This window comes from Pelecanus crispus, chromosome 4, assembly GCF_030463565.1.
Source record: "Pelecanus crispus isolate bPelCri1 chromosome 4, bPelCri1.pri, whole genome shotgun sequence".
Taxonomy (NCBI): domain Eukaryota; kingdom Metazoa; phylum Chordata; class Aves; order Pelecaniformes; family Pelecanidae; genus Pelecanus; species Pelecanus crispus.
The window spans coordinates 28,370,446-28,389,538 of record NC_134646.1 but is presented as its reverse complement, the minus strand read 5'-3'; the positions used below and the strand labels follow the sequence as shown (position 1 = coordinate 28,389,538).

At 44.2% G+C, this 19,093-nt stretch overlaps 1 protein-coding gene across 3 annotated transcripts in view; it reads left to right on the top strand.

The window, feature by feature from the left end:
• Nucleotides 1–18,328, top strand: part of RPL34 (ribosomal protein L34) — a 49,671-nt gene extending 31,343 nt beyond the window's left edge. The window contains exons 1-5 of one of the 3 annotated variants that reach the window (XM_075709296.1): nucleotides 14,491–14,569; nucleotides 15,436–15,509; nucleotides 15,591–15,690; nucleotides 16,452–16,555; nucleotides 18,201–18,328. In XM_075709296.1, the coding sequence (XP_075565411.1) occupies nucleotides 15,445–15,509; nucleotides 15,591–15,690; nucleotides 16,452–16,555; nucleotides 18,201–18,285 (354 nt within the window). In that variant the 5' untranslated portion in view covers nucleotides 14,491–14,569; nucleotides 15,436–15,444 and the 3' untranslated portion in view covers nucleotides 18,286–18,328. Of the gene's footprint in view, nucleotides 1–14,490; nucleotides 14,570–15,004; nucleotides 15,021–15,435; nucleotides 15,510–15,590; nucleotides 15,691–16,451; nucleotides 16,556–18,200 lie in introns of those variants that run through there. The other 2 variants (XM_075709297.1, XM_075709298.1) reach the window with 2 other exon arrangements.
• The last annotated feature ends 765 nt before the right edge of the window (nucleotides 18,329–19,093 follow it).

Genomic DNA, 19,093 nt, shown 5'->3' with positions numbered 1-19,093 from the left:
CTAACAAATGAAGCTTCTTTATTCTACTTAAATGGGATAAGAACAGCCCTATTAAAGAGAGCTAACAGTAGTACTAATCTGCAAGCTGCATCCCTGTTGGCCCCAGTAGGGGGAAAAAAAAAAAGGAAAGACTTCTAAAAATGTTTAACAAAACCCACACAAAATGATAGGAGCAAGAGATAACTCAAAGATGTGCAACTTTGTCTCCATGAAGGAAGAAAAGTCTGTTGTCATAACTGAGGGAAGAGACAGGCGCGTGGGGTGCAGCTCTCATCTCTTGTGCTCCAGCCTCCGGAGTTTACAGTCTACAAGCTGACTGCAGAAGGGCTCTTGCCAGGTGTATGAAGGGGTGGCCTGGGCTTGGGTTTTTGCATTTCTTTCTTGGTTTTGACTAAGGACTTGATCCCCCCAGGCACCTGCCTTACCAGGATTACTTGCATTTCTGGCATGAATGATCTCAGCAGGTGGCTATGTGGGGGCAGCGTGCCCATTTCTGGGCAAGCCTCAATGTTGGCCCTCTCTGCTGTCACATTGGCAGCCTTTAATGTATGCTCATCTCCATATAAGTATTGCTTAGGCTCCAAATTTGGCCAGTTGTGAGATTATTGCACCATCTGTAACCTGTATGCTCTCCCGAATTGCTGGCTGGCTTGCTGGCTAAGGGGATCTTTCAACAGTCCTGCTGTATCTCCTCCCATGTCCATGTGCTCTTGGTGTTCAGCATTGCTGATTTGACTCTAGCTGGCAGGGAGAGCAATAGCTGTGAAGATGTGTCAACGTCACTGGATGCCAACATGTGGAGGCAACCTGAATGCATGCCCAAGACTCCTCAGGAATTAAGATGTGGCTGCTGAACCTTGGGTCTGTTTCTGCACAACCATGGTGACCTGTGCCGGCTAGATTAGTGACAGAGTAATGCCGTAAGGACACCTTCACAGTGCTGGTGGACTAATCCCTCAGCAAGGGAGGAGAGAGAGAGACAGCACAAGTGAGATGAGGCAGAAGATCCTTTGGTGTATGTATAGCAATAAGTTAGGAAGGAACCATTGATATGAAAATTGAGGACAAAATACTCTCATTAGTCTAAGACACAGAAAAGATGGGGGGCAGGGCAGGGAAGAAGGAGAAAACTTGGTCCCATTGTAAAAGTACACAAAGCAATAATTGCACCAGAGTCTTATGCTACTCTTTTTTTCACATGGACCAAGCTCATGTGTGAATCAGTAACAAAAATACAGTTTTCTCCTCACCTCAGATCAATGTTCAAATGCTAGTGATCAGGAAGAGCTCTCGGTATGCAGATTAGGACCCTGAACTTGTTTAGCCTCAAGAAGAGAAGGCTCAAGGGGAATGTTATCAATCTGTATAAATACTGAGTGAAGGGGAGTAAAGAACACAGAGCCAGAAAAACAGGAAATATTGAAATACAGGAAATTCAGTTTAGACATAAGATAAAACTTATTTACTGTGAGGGTGGTTAAACACTGGAACAGGTTGCTCAGAGTGGTTGTGGAGTCACCATCCCTGAAGATATTCAAAACCCAACTTGACACGACCCTGGGCAAACTGCCCCAGCTGACCCTGCTTTGAGCAGAGGGGTTGGACTGGATGATCTCCAGAGGTCCCTTCCAGCCATTTTTCCCTTTTCACCCAAACTCATCATCAACTCAAATTGCAACCTCTTGATGAGATCAGTACAGTTCTTATACTACTTCTCACCAAAGACATGGGAGATGTCCCATGACGATGTGTGCTCTTACATAAAACTCATAAATTCTCATGCAACCTCTCTCCTCACCCCTCCTGAATCGATGGACCAAAAGATGGGGACCAGGGGGGTAAAGACCCTCCCACTGTAAGGGAAGATCAGGTTCGAGACCACCTAAAGAACCTCAATGTACATAAGTCTACGGGACCTGATGAGATGCATCCCAGAATCCTGAGGGAATTGGCTGATGGAGTTGCCAAGCCTCTCTCCATGATATTTGAAAAGTCATGGCAGTCAGGTGAAGTCCCTGCTGACTGGAAGAAGGGAAACATTGTGCCCATTTTTAAAAAGGGAAGAAAGGAGGACCCTGGGAACTACTGACCGGTCAGCCTCACCTCTGTGCCTGGGAAGATCATGGCACAGATCCTCCTAGAAGATATGCTCAAGCACATGGAAGACAGGGAGGTGATTCGAGACAGCCAGCACAGCTTCACCAAGGGCAAGTCCTGCCTGACCAACCTAGTGGCTTTCTATGAAGGAGTGACTGCATCAGTGGACAAGGGAAAAGCAATGGATGTCATCTACTTGGATTTCTGTAAAGCGTTCGACACGGTCCCCCACAACACCCTTCTCTCTAAATTGGAGAGATATGGGTTTGATGGGTGGACAGTTCGGTGGATAAGGAATTGGCTGGATGGTCGCATCCAGAGGGTCGTGGTCAATGGCTCGATGTCCACATGGAGACCGGTGACAAGTGGGGTCCCTCAGGGGTCCGTACTGGGACCGGTGCTATTTAACATCTTCATCAATGACATAGACAGTGGGATCGAGTGCACCCTCAGCAAGTTTGCAGACGATGCCAAGCTGAGTGGTGCCATTGACACACCAGGAGGACGAGATGTCATGCAGAGGGACCTGGACAAGCTGGAGAGGTGGGCCTCTGTGAACCTCATGAGGTTCAACAAGGCCAAGAGCAAGGTCCTGCACCTGGGATGGGGCAACCCCCGATACCAATACAGGCTGGGGGATGAAGAGATTGAGAGCAGCCCTGCGGAGAAGGACTTGGGGGTACTGGTAGATGAAAAGCTGGACATGAGCCAGCAATGTGCGCTTGCAGCCCAGAAAGCCAACTGAATCCCAGGCTGCATCAAAAGAAGCGTGGCCAGCAGGTCGAGGGAGGTGATTCTGCCCCTCTGCTCTGCTCCGGTAAGATGTCACCTGGAGTACTGCGTCCAGCTCTGGGGCCCTCAGCACAAGAAGGACATGGACCTGCTGGAGCGGGTCCAGAAGATGGCCACCAAAATGATCCGAGGGCTGGAGCACCTCTCCTATGAGGCCAGGCTGAGAGAGTTGGGATTGTTCAGCCTGGAGAAGAGAAGGCTGCGAGGAGACCTTATTGCAGCCTTCCAGCACTTAAAGGGGGCCTACAGGAAAGATGGGGAGAATCTTTTTAACAAGGCCTGTTGTGACAGGACAAGGAATAATGGATTTAAACTAAAGAAGAATAGATTTAGGCTAGACATAAGAAAGAAATTTTTTACAATGAGGGTGGTGAAGCACTGGAACAGGTTGCCCAGGGAGGTAGTGGAGGCCCCATCCCTGGCACCATGGGATCAGGTTGCCCATCCTGACCATCCCTGGTCAGGTTGGACGGGGCTCTGAGCAACCTGATCTGGTTAAAGCTGTCCCTGCTCACTGCAGGGTGGTTGGGCTAGATGACCTCTAAAGGTCCCTTCCAACCCAAAGCATTCTATGATTCTATGACTCTACAAGACTTACACTTTTAGGTAAACATTTGCCCCTAAAAATACAAGCTATATAGTGCTTCCTGATTTGCTGTTAATAATTGCATCAAACAGAGCAGTGATGAACTCAAGGCCAAGATTGGGCCCTTTAGGTGAGTCTCAGAACTTCTAGCTGCTACACACAAACCCCATTATTACAGAATTGTGACACAGAATAATCAAGTAATTTACCCAAGCTATAACGGGTCACAGTTTTGCCAGTGACTGCAATGAGAGCAAGATGAGGTCCTTTGGGTTGGGCTATACTTTTCAAAGAACCAAACCTGATTCCCAATACTAGGAAGTATGCTCACATTACATGGCTATATATTTTAAATAGAAATTCCTTTTAATAACCTGGATTTAATGCATTTTACAATGTATTTATTATCTCACACTGTGATATTTTGTAACTCAGATTTTCAGCTAACGAGTAGCTCATCTAATGAAAATAATGATTTTTTCATGCTGTACTACATGGAAACTTAAAGTATTTCAATTAAACAAACCACCTCATTAGTGTGCCTTGATAATATAGTTGAGTTTTCTTTGATATGGTCAGAAATATCTAGCATGCTTTTGGGATGCAATCAAACTCTCCAATAAACTTGTTGCTAAAGACAGCTGCCTAGCACCATGTATTTCTTGAGCAGTCAAATGACCTAGTTTAGAAGTGTTTGAAGCCATTTTACACTGTGGAAGGAGAACAAATTAACCTTGTTTAACAAGTAGTTTTCAATTTGTGTTCCAGCGCTCTTCCGCACTCTACCATCTCCAGTGCAGTAGCATGGCCTTATTTCATCCTCCCTGTTATGTATCATATATACTCAATGCTACAGCTTTGGGAAGCACCTCTCACCTGCTTCATGGACCCTGGGAGGAGGCACTATCATTGCACTCAAAATGTATCTGGAGCCACAGGGCTGGTTATCTGAGGTCTGCTTCACTTTTTTGTGCTCTAGGAAGAACAAGAAGAAAATCATGGCCTTTCACTTTGATTTCTTTGGCCTGCTTCCATGAAAGGCTTGTTCCAATGAATATTGCAAAGACAGCAGAGAAACCTGCAACAGAAACCCAGCTTTTGGTCAAGCCAAGACCAAACTGAGCTACATCTTTACCGCAGAAGATTTCTGTGGCAGCAGCTCATTCTTATTGGGATGTGGGGTCAGAGCTTTGGCTATCATAAATCAGCATAGCTCTGTTCAGGGAGCTGTTTTTTATCAGATGAAGATCTGGATTCACGTTCCCATCATTTCTCTGAGAATGCGCATTTCTGCGTAATACTCTTTCTATATAGGGTTGGTGTACATTAAAGCTACAGTGAGGTGCTGTCTTTTAGGCTCTCCCCTTGGAAAATTTGGTTCAGATCTGGTTCCCATCATAGGCAAAATGAGTTGCAAGAAATCTCTCTGATCATTGAAAGTAATTAGCTACTCCCCAGTCAGCTGCAGTGGACCATACATTAAACATAAGACGGCTTGACCTTCTATATGTAGTCACTATAAAGTAAAAGCAGAGGCAAAGGCATCTACTAGGTGCAGCTTAGTCCCCATGCCAGCTTACCTGAGGTAACCCTTTCCTTTCACTGTAGTCCCTAGTCAGTTCTTCAAAACAGGACTTCAGCGTGGCTTTTTATCACTGTTAAAACCACATTAAACAACAAGCAAACAAGCAAGCAAGCTTCTTGTGAGCTGTAACAGATTTGGGAAGCTACATGATATCTCCCATCTGCATTTCTTTCTCCCTCAGCAGCAAAACTAGACGGCACCATGTTAATTTTATTTCTAACCAAGTTAATTTTTTATGCCTTCTGTTCTGAGCCTAAAGATAAGATACTTGTCTTTGCCCTGTTGCAAAGAAATATTTACACCCAAAATACAAGCTCCCATCCACCTACGCCTGCCTGTTACAAACCCCTACATTCTAAGCTTAATAGAAGTTGGCAGTGCCCCTTTAATCAAAATTTAATGTTTGTCTTCAATTTCCTCAATGCACTTAAAATCTGGAGGCTTTAGAAGGGAGAGAATCATTAGCACCGCTGTCCTCATCTGCTTTCCAGTGAGCGGGAGGTTTGACCATGGGGTGTTAGGCAAATGTAGGTTTTGTGTTGCTCTCCACAGAGCCCTGTTTCAGGATCAGACTGTCAGACTTTTGCTCTTTTTGCTGCTCACAGGGAGGAGGGTGCAGAGCAATCTAAAAACCTGCTTGAGAACAAGAAGCAGCCAACACTTTTCTTTAGAAGTTCAGAGGAGGCCCCTGCTTGCACCTGCCAGCTCTGTACAGGCAGGTACTAAAATTCACATCTAAGTATGTCAGAAATACTGCATTCAGCTGTCTCAACTTCTGTCACAGGCATATCTGCTAAGAGGGGAATCAGCCAATTAGTCTGGGATGTTCAGAAGAGCTCAGTTCCCTCTCAGTCGTTCCGATTCCTGGACCTGTGAGAAGCCTGGCTTGCAGCTTGGCAGCTGAGCGCTTGGAAAGCTGGCTGTGAGCCCCTCTGAAAATTTGGCCTTGAATCTGCAAATATGCAGCTCAGAAACCCCTGTAAGGAGCAGCCAGTCTGATCCCAAGCATAAGCCAAGTTCATCACAGCTTCATGAAAAAATAACACCTTCTGGGGTTTTTGCCATGCATAGCAAAGTACAGTGTTGCAGAAATATTTTGTAGGCAGCTTTCCGTACAATAACTTGCTGCTCTGCAGGCACAGCTACCTAACATTGATCCAGGCATTTTTTCCAGCACAGCATCACATTTTGTGTTGCTATCAAGCAGTGTGATCTGCTTTATGTTTTAATATGCTCCATTGTTTTCTTCTCAAACCACTTCCTTTTTCTTCCAAATTCCCTTCAACCACGGCGATCTTGTGTTATATGGCATTATTTCTTTGTTGCAAAACTTCATAAATACAGATGTATATGGGTACCTGTAGGCCTTAATTTTTTCTGTTAAACACCAGTAAAAATACATCTGGACAGATAGCTAAATATTTTAATGTGGCCCTAATTTTTAATGTACAGTTTAGGTTGTACCTAGCAAGGAATATCCAAAGCCCCATGTGCACATATGCGTGCGCTCTCTCTCTCTGCTTCTCTCCATTTTGCATTTCAAGTGTGTAGTAACATGCTGGACTTCTACCTTTGGAGAATTTGGTTCAAACCTGACTTAGATTGTAAGGAAAATTGAGTTGCAGAAGATCATTCTAATTATTGAAAGTATTTGCTTAATCTTTAGCATGTTATAGCATGGTCATTACCATTTACAGTATGTTACAGTTATAGCTTTTAAAATATGTTCACACCTGGATAGCTCCCATAGTGAAAACCAGTGTGAGGGGAGTATATGCTGCATACAATACAGTGTGAGAGTCTAAAGGGCAGTAAACTTGGTCCAGTGAATAAGCATAGATCATCATTCGAAGGTGAATAATTCTACATTGTTTTAAGATGTATTTATCTCTACAGAAAACACACCCAAAGGGATTGTTACCTTCCTGTCTTCTTGAAGAAGGAATGCATTTATGGAGGAGTAGGGAGGCACGGGGAGAAGGCAGGAGACAGCTCCTTTCATAGACTTAGCACCGAGATATGGATACACTTAACTGAAGGGGGAAGGGGGATGCTTTCTTCTGTCTTCATATGATGAAAATAAAAAGTGATCAGGATAGATTTTTGTTATCCTCTGGGCATTAAAAGCTTAAATGCAAAATGCATGACTTATTATATCTAGCCACCTCTTAGGGGCAAATAGGCAGTATGGGGAATTAGTTGTTGTTAATTGGACTTCTGAGCTGAATTCCCAGGGTGCTGCACTGCAAGCATACCCCTTTTGTTTTAATATTGAAATAGGGAGAAGCCAGCTCTGTGAAGGATTCATTCCAGTCTAGAACAGCAGAGCACGCTAAATCATCTTCATCCAAATACTTAGCTGCATTTGTTGAATGTAAATATTTTAGGGTTAATTTCTATATGTACTATACAAGGTATTTGGTTTTCCATTGACCATTTTAAAACTGTAAGGCAGATCTTCAAATTTCCTAATTGTTTTGTAACATCTGAAGATATGGCTCGCTTTTTCTTCAGCCATCATCTAAATATATAAAACATTTTCTATGAAATTTGGGGTGCTCAATTCTGCCACCGGTGAATTGAACTCTTCAGAATTGCATGGCAGTGAGTGTAGTTTCAGTGATACAATTTTATTACAAACAAAAAGTGCCATCTTGAAAACCGTATTTTGTGTTGTTTTATCAACATCATTGCACAGTATTTCTTCTTTAGAAAGTCTTGATACCAATCACAAAATAAACCCAAAGATCTCTCAGAGTTTCGGGAGACCCAGAAAAAACCAGTTTTCGCTTCAGGCTTTTGTTCTAGGAGTCAGTCCAGCCTGCACATGCTGAAAAAAGTGATAAAGTAGCAATCCCCGGAGCAGAGGCCACAGGTCACACATCTCCTTTAACACCCTGTTGTAGTTGATCCTCCTTGCATAGCTAATTGCCACTGGTATAATCCCAAAGGTAACAGAAAAACCCAGACTAGCCTTGCATGTTCCCATCAGAAAAACATCACAAAGAAATGTTCATAGTGCTCCTGAAGTGCTCAGAAAAATAACCTAGGGAGATGTTTAAATGAATTATAAACTCCTTAGAGAACCGCAGCAGCAAAACCTTCCAGTACCTCTTCATGTATCTTTAAATCATGAACACAAATATATTTTCTAAAGGTACACTGATGCATGCACTTTTCATTATTCTTTACCTCTCCCCTCACCCTGGTGTGGTCAACATTTGCCATGGTAGGTAGCCCTTCCTATTTTAAAGAGCAAAGCAACAGCAAAATGCCCAAAGCGCCAGATCCCTTTGACACTTAACCTCTCACTCAATAGTTGGGTCCCAATCAATTCAAAGGAGTTTTATTGTTTATTGGACTTGAAATGGAGTCTAGCCTATACCTTTCTCACCTGTTCATGGGATCCATGTCAATTTATGGTAGATGGTTTTGAGTCATTTCTTGTGGTAAGCAGCTCTGTGGAAAGGAGCAGCTACTCCTAGTATTTGGTGTTTACTACTCTCTCCAAACTTCTGCAAATAAAGAATTGCATACTAATTCTCTTCACAGAATCCCTGAGATTTTATTAAATAGTAACATTAATTACTCATTTTAAAAATGTGAAAGCTGGACTTAGACCATTTAGGACTAGCACTTAGGTAACTAGATTGCCAAGGTGTTTGGGAGGTCACACTGACCCACCCAAAGACACTACATTAGGGACACCCAAAATCATGGTAACCACCAGCAGTGCTCACACAGCTGATTACAATGCCATTAATGAAGTGATTTACCCAAGTCTGCCATAGGAGGCCATGTCAGCAAGTGCGCTTTGCCCTTTGATCCTGGGCACTGGACCTTGGGAGGCACATCCTCCCCATACAGAAGGAGAAATGCAGCTGTACCCCCCGCCTTGGGCGACTGCTGTCGGGAGAAGGACCAGTGAGGTGATGATCCCGAGCAGCTCTGGAGACGTTCCCAGCGCAAGTCCTTCTGGAGATGTGAGCTGCCTACAGAACTGTACACATTGCTGGGAAAACATTGCCTCTGTGCCCTTGATGCCTGGATGGCCAGAAGGCTTAGACGTGAGCAGCAGACAGGCTTTACCTTCCATTTGACACTGAAGGTGAAATACAGTTTTCACATCCTGGAAGAGCTGTGCAGAGCCCCTTTATTTTTTCATTGCTCCACACCGTAGATGGGTGGGCCAACATAACACCGCTGCACCAGGAGGACCGACACGGGAGATGTCGTAGGCCAGGGACCCCTGCTTCATCTTGGGAACTGGATGAAAAGCAGCCATGAGCCACCACCATGCAGAATTCACTTCTCAGCTGCGTTCTCTGCCCACGGGCTTCGCACCCTGCTCTGTCTTAAACGCTTTCCGCAGGGGGAGGGGGAGTGTGCACAAAGCCTATTTAATTAGGCGTTGTGTAGGAAGGACGAACTCCATCCCAAGTGAGATGGAGGATTGCATGTCTCCTCCAGATGGTGGGATTATTTTTTTTTTTTCTAAGGCAGCAGAAAGTAAGCAGGTGTGAGTATGGGGCCTACCTGTATTGGTTTTAATCAGCAACTTTAAGCAAACTCTGTTCTCATCAGAAAAGGGGAAAAATAAACAGCTGAACACTGTGATTCATTTACACTTCAAATATACTTTGAGTTGGTTATTCCTCAATTAATCAAATAGCTGGTGTATCCCTAAAGTAGTATAAAGTGACACGCTGTGTGAAATCAATTTTCCCTTCCAAAATCATTAAATTCAGTAGCCTGTGACTACATCCCTGCTAATTCTAGTACCGGTCCTTTCATCCTCCATTAACTTTGGCACGCCTAACAGGCTGTCAAAAATAATTTCCCAGAACGTAAATAATTCAGAAATTAAAAATTAATAAATAATAACAGAGAGCTACTGGGAGATAGACTGGGTCAATTAGTCAGCTCTGCATTCTGTTTCTTCGCAGCAGGGGGGCAGCCACATTCGTTACTAGAATCTTTCCTCCGATTCCTAGGTCTGATTTACGGCTCTTCATTACGGGATCCAGTCAGACACAATTACCTCCATCACTATCTCAGTTCCTAACTTCAAAGAAACACACATTTTCTTGTCTGCTTTTTTTCTCCTTGCAGCAGCCTCAGCTTGACGTCTCTGGAATTTCTTCCACGCGGACTAATTAATAAGACTTTGACTTATCATATTCACTTCTCTTCTTTGATGTCCTACCTTAGTCAATCATCCTATTTAATTAGAATTTCAATGATAACTTTACTTATCTCGTGGCTAGATGTAAATTAAAATAACGGGATTTTAATTCTCTTTCTTACGGGGTTATGACATTTCTGACAGAAAAAGTTTCAACCCAAATATGATGTTATGTACTTCCTATGCTAGGAGTGCATTCCACTAAATTGTTTTTCCCTTTGCTACAAAATAATTTTGCTTGTTTAACAAGCTCCACTGAAATGGAAATGAACTACAGTTTCTCGTAACGTAATTTGCACAGGTCCATGTTGTGGAAGGTTATGTTGATATAAATGAATATAATCAGATTGTGATATGTGCCACATAGTTAATGAGGAAAGGGAATGGGATTTTTAAGGAAAAAAAAAAAGCTCTGGAGAGACAGTGGACCATAGGACCTCTTCTTTCTGCCCTTTCCAGCAGTTCCTAGTACTTTTCCAAGGTTTCTCACTTCCTTCCCTCATTTACAGACCTAATCCTGCTGGTTGTATCCAAGCAGCACCTGAGGTTGGATTCTGATTTCAATGAGACATTTCTAAAACACATATCCATCCACTGTTCATAGAAATGGTATTGCGGCTTACGGGCTGTGGCTTAATGGCAGCAGTATATCCCTCAGCTATCACTTTTGTTCCTCTTTGCGGTACCCAGTATGTGCTTGCACACAGGCTCACTTTCCTTCACATGCCTCTTAGAATTTGCCAGTCTAGGTTGGAACAACAGCACGTGAATATGAGTGAAAACAATCTCTCATTTTTCAATTGAAGCTTATGGTGCAGGACAGCCCTGGAAGGATACGTGAAGAGAGGTTGATGGAGCAGCAGAGTCCTCATGGGGCCTGGGAGATCCCTGTAAGTGGGACAGGAGGGTAGGAAAATAAAGGGGGATGCTTTCCGGGGGTCCAGCCGGGCTTATCAAGCCTTACGCATTTGGGCAGTCTCACTCTGGTGGAACTTCCCATGCAACCAAGCAAATAGTTGTGCATGTAGATAGGCACTTTCAGAAAAAAAGAGAGGCAAGGAGAGGAACATGTGGAATAGAAAGCAAGGGTGAACAACATATTGAGAACTGGTCTTAAGCTGTGAAAAAAGCCCTCTTCTGGTGTAGTAAACAGAATATTGTGACAACTTGCTGGCTGGCGCAAAATGCACCACATTACTAATCTACCATCAGAGATGATTATCTTCCTAATCATCTCTGGTGGAAAAGAGGTTTCGAGTTTTACACTGCCAATAATCAAATACACCCTGGAAGCCAACCTCCAGTTTTCTTAAGGAAAAAAGCCCACATCCTCAGGCCCTATGCTTCCACTGACATCCTACGTAGTGAAAAAATTAGTTTTATAGGATGCCACTTACTTTTCCAAGTTGATGTGTTGTGCGTTTGCTTAATCCATCCTCTTTGTATATTCAAGGAAAGAAGAAAGTGCAGAAAGAGTTAATGAGACATGAAGACGTGGAAAATAACTGCTCCCAAAAGAGATGGTTCCATCCTGTGAAGAGGTAGGAGTAGCAGAGAACATGAGAGAATCACTTGACTAGCACTAATCTGTACAAATTGGGCTTAGTGAGCTCCTGCTTCAAATCTTATCCCCACATTAGATAGCATTAAACCAGTTGTCATAAAGCTAGCATTTCTAGATGCTCTGGTGAGCCGTTTGCCTGACAGCCCTGTTCCTCTTGCAAAATAAACTGAAAATGTTTGAAAAATTAGGCCAGCACATCAGCAGAAGTGAACTGCTGGAATTTAACTGACAGCTCCTAAAATTTACACCAGTTGAGTTTAGAGCCCAAATCAGGTAAGTTCCAAAAAATATTGATATTGTTGTTCAATAATGAAATAGTAACCTGTTGCACTGACAACATCTAAACTAAACTATTCCATCATAATTGAATAGTGTTGTTCTTTAACAATTGGATTCTGTTACACTTTTATATTTAGGCATGATTATTTAATCTAATTTAATTGGCTTTCTTAATCCCCTCAGGGTTCTGGGCCTAGAAAGTTCATATTAAATACTCTAATTGCTCTGAAATTTACTTGTCGTCTGAAATATGCTCCTATTTTAAATATACCCTAAAATCTAGTTCATACATATTTTCTCCTCTTTCATGAATTAGAAAAATTCTGGTGTCCATAATTTGCACTTAAAAAGAGTCAATAATTAACCAAAATAATAATTATAGACCAAAACCAGGGAGGATGCAGTACAATGAACTGCAAGTTACAAACCCATAAATAAGGCCAGGAGCACACATCAAAGCTTTCTGAGCACCCGCCACTCTCCAAAAGCAATGCTGAAGCCGCTAACGATGGCAGCAGCATCCTACATATTTAATGAGCAGGTCCCTGGTTGTCGCTGTAGAACATCGCTCAGGCCAGCGAAGCACAGCAGCGTTTCAGGGCTTAGAGCCGCTGGGCCCCATCCTGCACCCCTTGCAGATGGCGATTTCCTATTGACACGTGTCGTGGTTTAACCCCAGCCAGCAACTAAGCACCATGCAGCCGCTCGCTCACTCCCCCTGCCCCAGTGGGATGGGGGAGAGAATTGGAAGAGTAAGAATGAGAAACACTCCTGGGTTGAGACAAGAACAGTTTAATAAGTGAAATTAAATGAAGTAAAATAATAGCAATATAATAATAATAGTCGTAATAATACACAAAGCAAGTGATGCACAATGCAATTGCTCACCACCCGCCGACAGACACCCAGCCAGTCCCCGAGCAGCAATCGCTGCCCCCCAGCCATCTCCCCCCAGTTTACATACCGGGCATGATGCCATATGGTATGGAATAGCCCTTTAGTCAGTTTGGATCAACTGTCCTGGCTGTGCCCCCTCCCAGTTTCTTGCACACCTGGCAGAGCATGGGAAGCTGCAAAATCCTTGACTAGTGTAAGCAGTACTTAGCAACAACTAAACCATCAGGGTGTTATCGGCATTATTCTCATACTAAATCCAAACCACAGCACTATGCCAGCTACTAGGAAGAAATTTAACTCTATCCCAGCCGAAACCAGGACCCCACCATATGGAGGCGTTGCCCATACAAGTCAGCGCCCACTGGGGCAGTGGCCACAAGACCTTCACACGCGCCACGAGAAGGAGGGGATGGGCTTTGTGCGGCAGAGCGGGACCACCACCCCCAGCAGCAGCAAGAGGCTGGGGAGCAGAAGGCACAGAAACACGCGTTTTAAAATCTCTCGGTCTTCCATGCGTCAGTGCCACATGGCAGGGTGGGAGCAGGATCCCTTAGGGAGGCCAGAGCTGGGTAGTGAGGGCCTTCCCATCGCCAGCCAGCTGCTGATTTCGGCGCGGAGAGGCCAGCTCTGCTTGTCAGCGCGCTGCTCAGCCTGTCTGGGACCTCGTGCATGGGGTGGGAGCCGAAACAAACGTCTGGAAGAAAAAGTGTAAGCCGGTGGTACTCCTTCTAGCGAGCGTTCCTCCTTTCCTGCCTGCCAAAGCAGTGCTTAATGCAATTGCAAGGGGCTGACAGGGGTAGCGTTGGTGTGTTTATTTTTTAAAAACCGCAGATTTGGCAGGTCTGACGCCACTGGAACGCTGTTTCTGGCTTTTGACAAGCCATCTTAGGCCCCCTTAGCTCTTGCCATTTCCTCTCTTTTTTCTTTTCTTTTCACTTCTTAGGATCATAGAATCGTTTAGGTTGGAAAAGACCTTTAAGATCATCCAGTCCAACCATTAATATTACTAAGTCCACCACTAAACCAATTAAGGGTAGAGTAGCAATTTCATGTTCTTTTTTCAGTTCTGTGCCGGTTCGGTGTGGAAAAGCGTGTACGAGTCATTTTTAATTTCGAGCGCAGAACAGCAGGCTGAGACATGGCTTACGGGCCTACAACTACCTACCTACCAAACTACCTACCTACCATAACAAAGAACAACACGCTCTTTCTGAGGAAAGAAGCTGGTGTCCTAGAAAAATAGCTTTTCAGTAAACCATACAAAAAATAAAGTGTGGGGGGAGACGGGATGTGCGTGGGATGCCTGGGAGAAGTGGAGCACCCGCAGCAGCGAGGTTTTGCGGTGCTTTACCACGGCTGCGCCCGGTCCCGCCGCTGAGCGGCGCCCCGCCCCGCCTCAGCCGTACAACATGGCGCCACACCTGCGCCTCCTCTGCCGTACAACATGGCGGCGCGCTGCCCCGCAGCGGCAGGGAGACGGGCTACAGTGCGCAGGCGCCGCTATTCCTTCCGGGTTCCAGCGCGCCACTATTTCAATATTGACCCGCGCGGTTCCGCTTCCTCTTCCGGCTCCGGCGGCGCTAGGTATGGCGGCGGGCGGCTGAGGGCCGTCGGCGCCCATCCGCCCCCATCCGCGCCCTGGCGGGAGCTGGGGCCGGCTGGCGACCCCGGGGGGCTGCGGTGAGGGGCTGGCGGCGGGGGCAGGCCCGCGCGGCGGAGAGGCCGGGCCTCCCTAGGCCTCCGCGGCGGGGCTCCCGAGAGGGGCCCGCGTTCCCTGGGCCGCAGTGAGCCGGTGCCCGGGGCTGCGGCACTGGGCGCCGCCTCCCCCCGGCCCGGCGCCCGAGGAGTGCCGGCCCCGGCGGGTTGCCCTGAGGGGCTCTGAAGGCGGCGGGCGCCTCGTTGGGGCGTTACCCCCTTGCGCCGCGGCAGAAGCGGGGTGCTGCGGGTTTCGCTGCCCTCGTCGCGTCCTGCTGGGCCCGGAGAAGGCTCCGGCCTGGGCCTAGAGCGTGGCTGGTGCAGCTTGTTGTCAGATGAGGTAGGAAGAGGCAGTGCTGTGCTTGCTCCAGCTCATGTGTCAGCCTTGCCGGTGAAGCTTACGTTGACTAGAAAACAGGCAGCTGGTAAAGCTTTAAACAGTTTTCTAGAGGAGCGTGACATCATACAGGCAAGACCAGGATGTTGAACTGTGTTCAAGTTAGTTCGGATGAATTCTCATTGCAAATCACATTCTGTCTGCTGTCACATGTTTTGTTTTGGTTTTGCTTTTGTTTTTTTGTAACGGCTGTTATTGATGGGCAAATTCTTTCATTTTGTTAATATTAACACGGAATCAGCCACTGCTGATTCAGACCTAGCTTTGTGATTCAGTGCAGGTTATGCTGTAATATGTGAACTTCCATGTGGATATTGAGCCTTTAAACTAGTGCTCCTTTTGTTTTTGACTAATTTAGGTGTGAAAAATGGTTCAGCGCCTGACCTACCGCCGTAGGTTGTCCTACAACACAGCTTCCAACAAGACCAGACTGTAAGTAAGACTTAGTTTCTAAGAAAGCTAAGTTTAAGTTTTGATTGTTACATTAACATAGTGTTTTTCTGCCGTATTTAGGTCCCGAACACCCGGGAACAGGATTGTTTACCTTTACACCAAGAAAGTAGGGAAGGCACCAAAGTCGGCATGTGGTATATGCCCAGGAAGACTTCGTGGTGTAAGTATTAGCCTTACTGGCATAACTTTTTTTTTTTTCCCAGCAATGTTTTTTTTTTCAGTACGAAGAGGCTTTTCAAGTAATATACCTGTATCTTGATGAATCCTTGTTGGAAAAACTTTCTTCTTTAAAATATTCTTACCTGAATGTTGTAAAGTTTGGTAAAACAAGCTTTGAAAGCTTAAAGAGTAAGTGCTTTTTTGATGCTTGTGGTTCTTATTGCTGTTATATGTGAACCTTCTTGTTCTGTAAGTTGTAACTGGCTGAAATTTTTAGAGTCGGAGCAAGGTGATTCTGTAGCAGGTTTAAAAGTCTAATCTGGACCTATTAGGTAGGCTTTAAAAAAAACCATGAAAGCCAAGTTTGACTTTCAGTTTTAGAAAAAAGGAATAAATGTTTTTAAAATCATATTTTTCTCCAAAATATATTCTTGGTGTAACACTATTGCTCTTAACAGTGATGGGAATGCTTGAGTAATGTCTATCTTTGAGCAGTTCCTACACTTGGAAAAACAGTCTGTTTGATAAACAGTTTTTTAATGATGAATCTATTGGTGAACCTGTGGTAGAATGAAAAGATCAGCTTAGGAATGCTGAAGATGGCTTGTACAGCAAGCTGTGACTTCAGTCACTTTTTTGCATCTTGAACAGTCAACTTCAGGTGGTGCTGCTTTTTTAAGCTATCAAAGTGAATTTTCTTAATATGGCTGTTAATTCAAAATTACCATCTTATGACACACTTCCCATTTTTGCTTTCTCTAGGTTCGTGCTGTGCGTCCTAAAGTTCTTATGAGGCTGTCAAAAACAAAGAAGCATGTTAGCAGAGCCTATGGTGGTTCCATGTGTGCTAAGTGTGTCCGTGACAGGTAAGCTTACAGAAAGCTAACTTTATTCTTGAGGTTACTTCATAAGAGATTTTTGCATCTCACTGTTTTCATAATGTGAGCCAAAATTTTTGAAGACTCCTGTCTGACATTGGTGTAGTAAAATGGAGGGGGTAAGCACGGGGTGCATTAGTAGTGACGTGTGCGATTTTTGCCCTCGGATTTGAGCTAGTTACTGTGTGTGGAGCTCCTTTATAGAGAGTTTATGTTATTCATGATTTCTTACTGCACTGTTGCTTTGGTGCTAAGCAGTTTGCTCATTCTGGATTTTTATTTTATATTCAGCCCCCATAATAAAGATTTTTCTCATCTGTTGTCCTATTCTTCTGTCTTATGCAAAGATAGTAGTGTAAGATAGTTGAGCTTCTGGCTTCTTTGTGGTGTTTTGGGATTCAAAGATATTAACTGGTTGCATATTAAGCATCTTTATGCAGTTAAGCTTTAAGATGGTCTTTGCTGGGCCTCACTGAATTGAATTTTATTGGGTAACAGCTGTATGGCATGTACTTCCTTGGCAAGTTGGAGGAAAAAAGGTGTATTACAAAGAATATGTCATCTATATGAACGGTAATCAAAGCAGATCTCTGGAGTCAGCAATCTAATGCCATTTTTTTCATCTGTAGTGCAAATGATGCCAGCATTTTTTTTTTTTGCTTGTGTGAGTTGTAAGTTAAATCGCATTAGGTGCCACTGAAGACAGGTTGTTACAGATGCAGATCTATAGCATAACTTTTTATGTGTTAAAAGCCAATTTTTTTTTTTAGTGTTTTCCCAAACACTTTATGAGCTTGGTAGTTCATTTCTAATACATGAGTATGCCTTATTTTTCCCTGCCTAAACCAAAACCCACAGTCATCTCCTTCACTGTAATTGGCAGGTTTTCTCCTGGGTCTGTTTAGGCATCTTTGGTAGGCTTCGTGTACTGCGACAGTAGCCATATATACCAAATGCATATGGAATGGCATTTTAATGTTTCAAGGTAGGAGAGCGTGTGGTATACTTGTGCTTTTAACTCTAAATCATCAAACAGGCTGTTGATGTGAGTACTGTCACGTAGGTCCATCTGCATGGTAGCCCTACATGTCTTCCTGAAATAATCATATTTAGGGATGACTTGACCTGCCAGGGTTTTCTCTGTTTATATGCAAAGAAGCTTTAATCTTGAGTAGGAAACTGTTCTTGTTTTGGTAACTGAACTCACATAAAGTTGTCTGTACCTCTGAGGAAGAGAACTGACCGTGACTGGTCGCACCAGTTCTGACTTTAAGAACAGCTAAATTAGTTTGCCAGTGAGGAATTTTGCTTTTTGCCTTTGAAGTTAGTGAGGGTGGTAATTTTTCCACTGTTCTGCCATCAGGTATTACCTTGCTGGCCTACAAGCCACTCACCTTAAATTTGCAGGCACACTAGGTCTTCTTCCCCAAACTTGTACATTCATACAGTGCCACTGTCCCTGTCTGTTGATGCTGGCAAGAACATTGATGGTTTCTCTTTTTATATAATTGTGGAGCTAACACCACATGTGCAATGAATGTTGGAGACAGCAAAACTAATTGTAACTTTGTCTTATTTTTGTGTTTTCACTTAAGTGGATACATGTCCTAAAGTTGTTGTTTTTCCTTTCCAGAATCAAACGAGCTTTTCTTATTGAGGAGCAGAAGATCGTTGTGAAAGTGTTGAAGGCACAAGCACAGAGCCAGAAGTCAAAATGAATCTGTTTGTAGTTTCAGCCCAATAAATGAAAGCTCCACTTTTCTTGTGTCATGTCATTCCACATGCTAGTCAAAGCTGGTAGGAGCTGCTTCTCACAGCTTGTTAGTGCAGAGTTGGGTTTTGGTGCAACAAAACCCATAAGTCAGGATGCTGTGTTCTGGGCTGCCTGCAGACAGGGAAATCAAGCAGGTGGAAGGAGGTCTGGTTAAAGAGGACTGTTTTGCAGCCCTGTAGAGGGATTGGAGTAACTTTGAGCAATGCAATGTCTTTTTTTATGGCAACAGCTGTGTATGATGTTATTGGAGGACTTGGCTCAGAAGAAAGTTAGGAATCTGAAAAAGGCAAACGGAGACTATGACTAAAGACTGGAAGAGAGATTGTCAGACAAAGAAGAGGTGAGCTAGTATGGGCCTGAGGTAGTTTGTTTTTTCAATAGTATGTGCTGCAGTTACTGTGACTCAAATCTGGGGGGGGGCGGAGGGGGGATTGTCTGACTTCTCGAAGCCAGTGCTGTATCCGCCAGATGTTTACATGCTGCTGCATCTGGATCTCCTGGAAGAAAGCTGTTGTGTTCTGTTTGTTGTTAGGTGCTTCCTGGATCAGTAGTTGCAGGTATGATATAAGCAGAGCTCTAGGGCTCGGGTGGAGTAGACCTTTGATGGCTTCCAGAATTAGGTTTTTAGAGTAGCATTTTAGGCCTCTGGTATTGAAACTTGAAGCAGAGTTCTGTTGGATCTTTATCACCGAGGATGTAATGGTAATGTAAAAAGCAATTGTAAAAGGTGGCAATGGGCTAGTTTTGCTGCT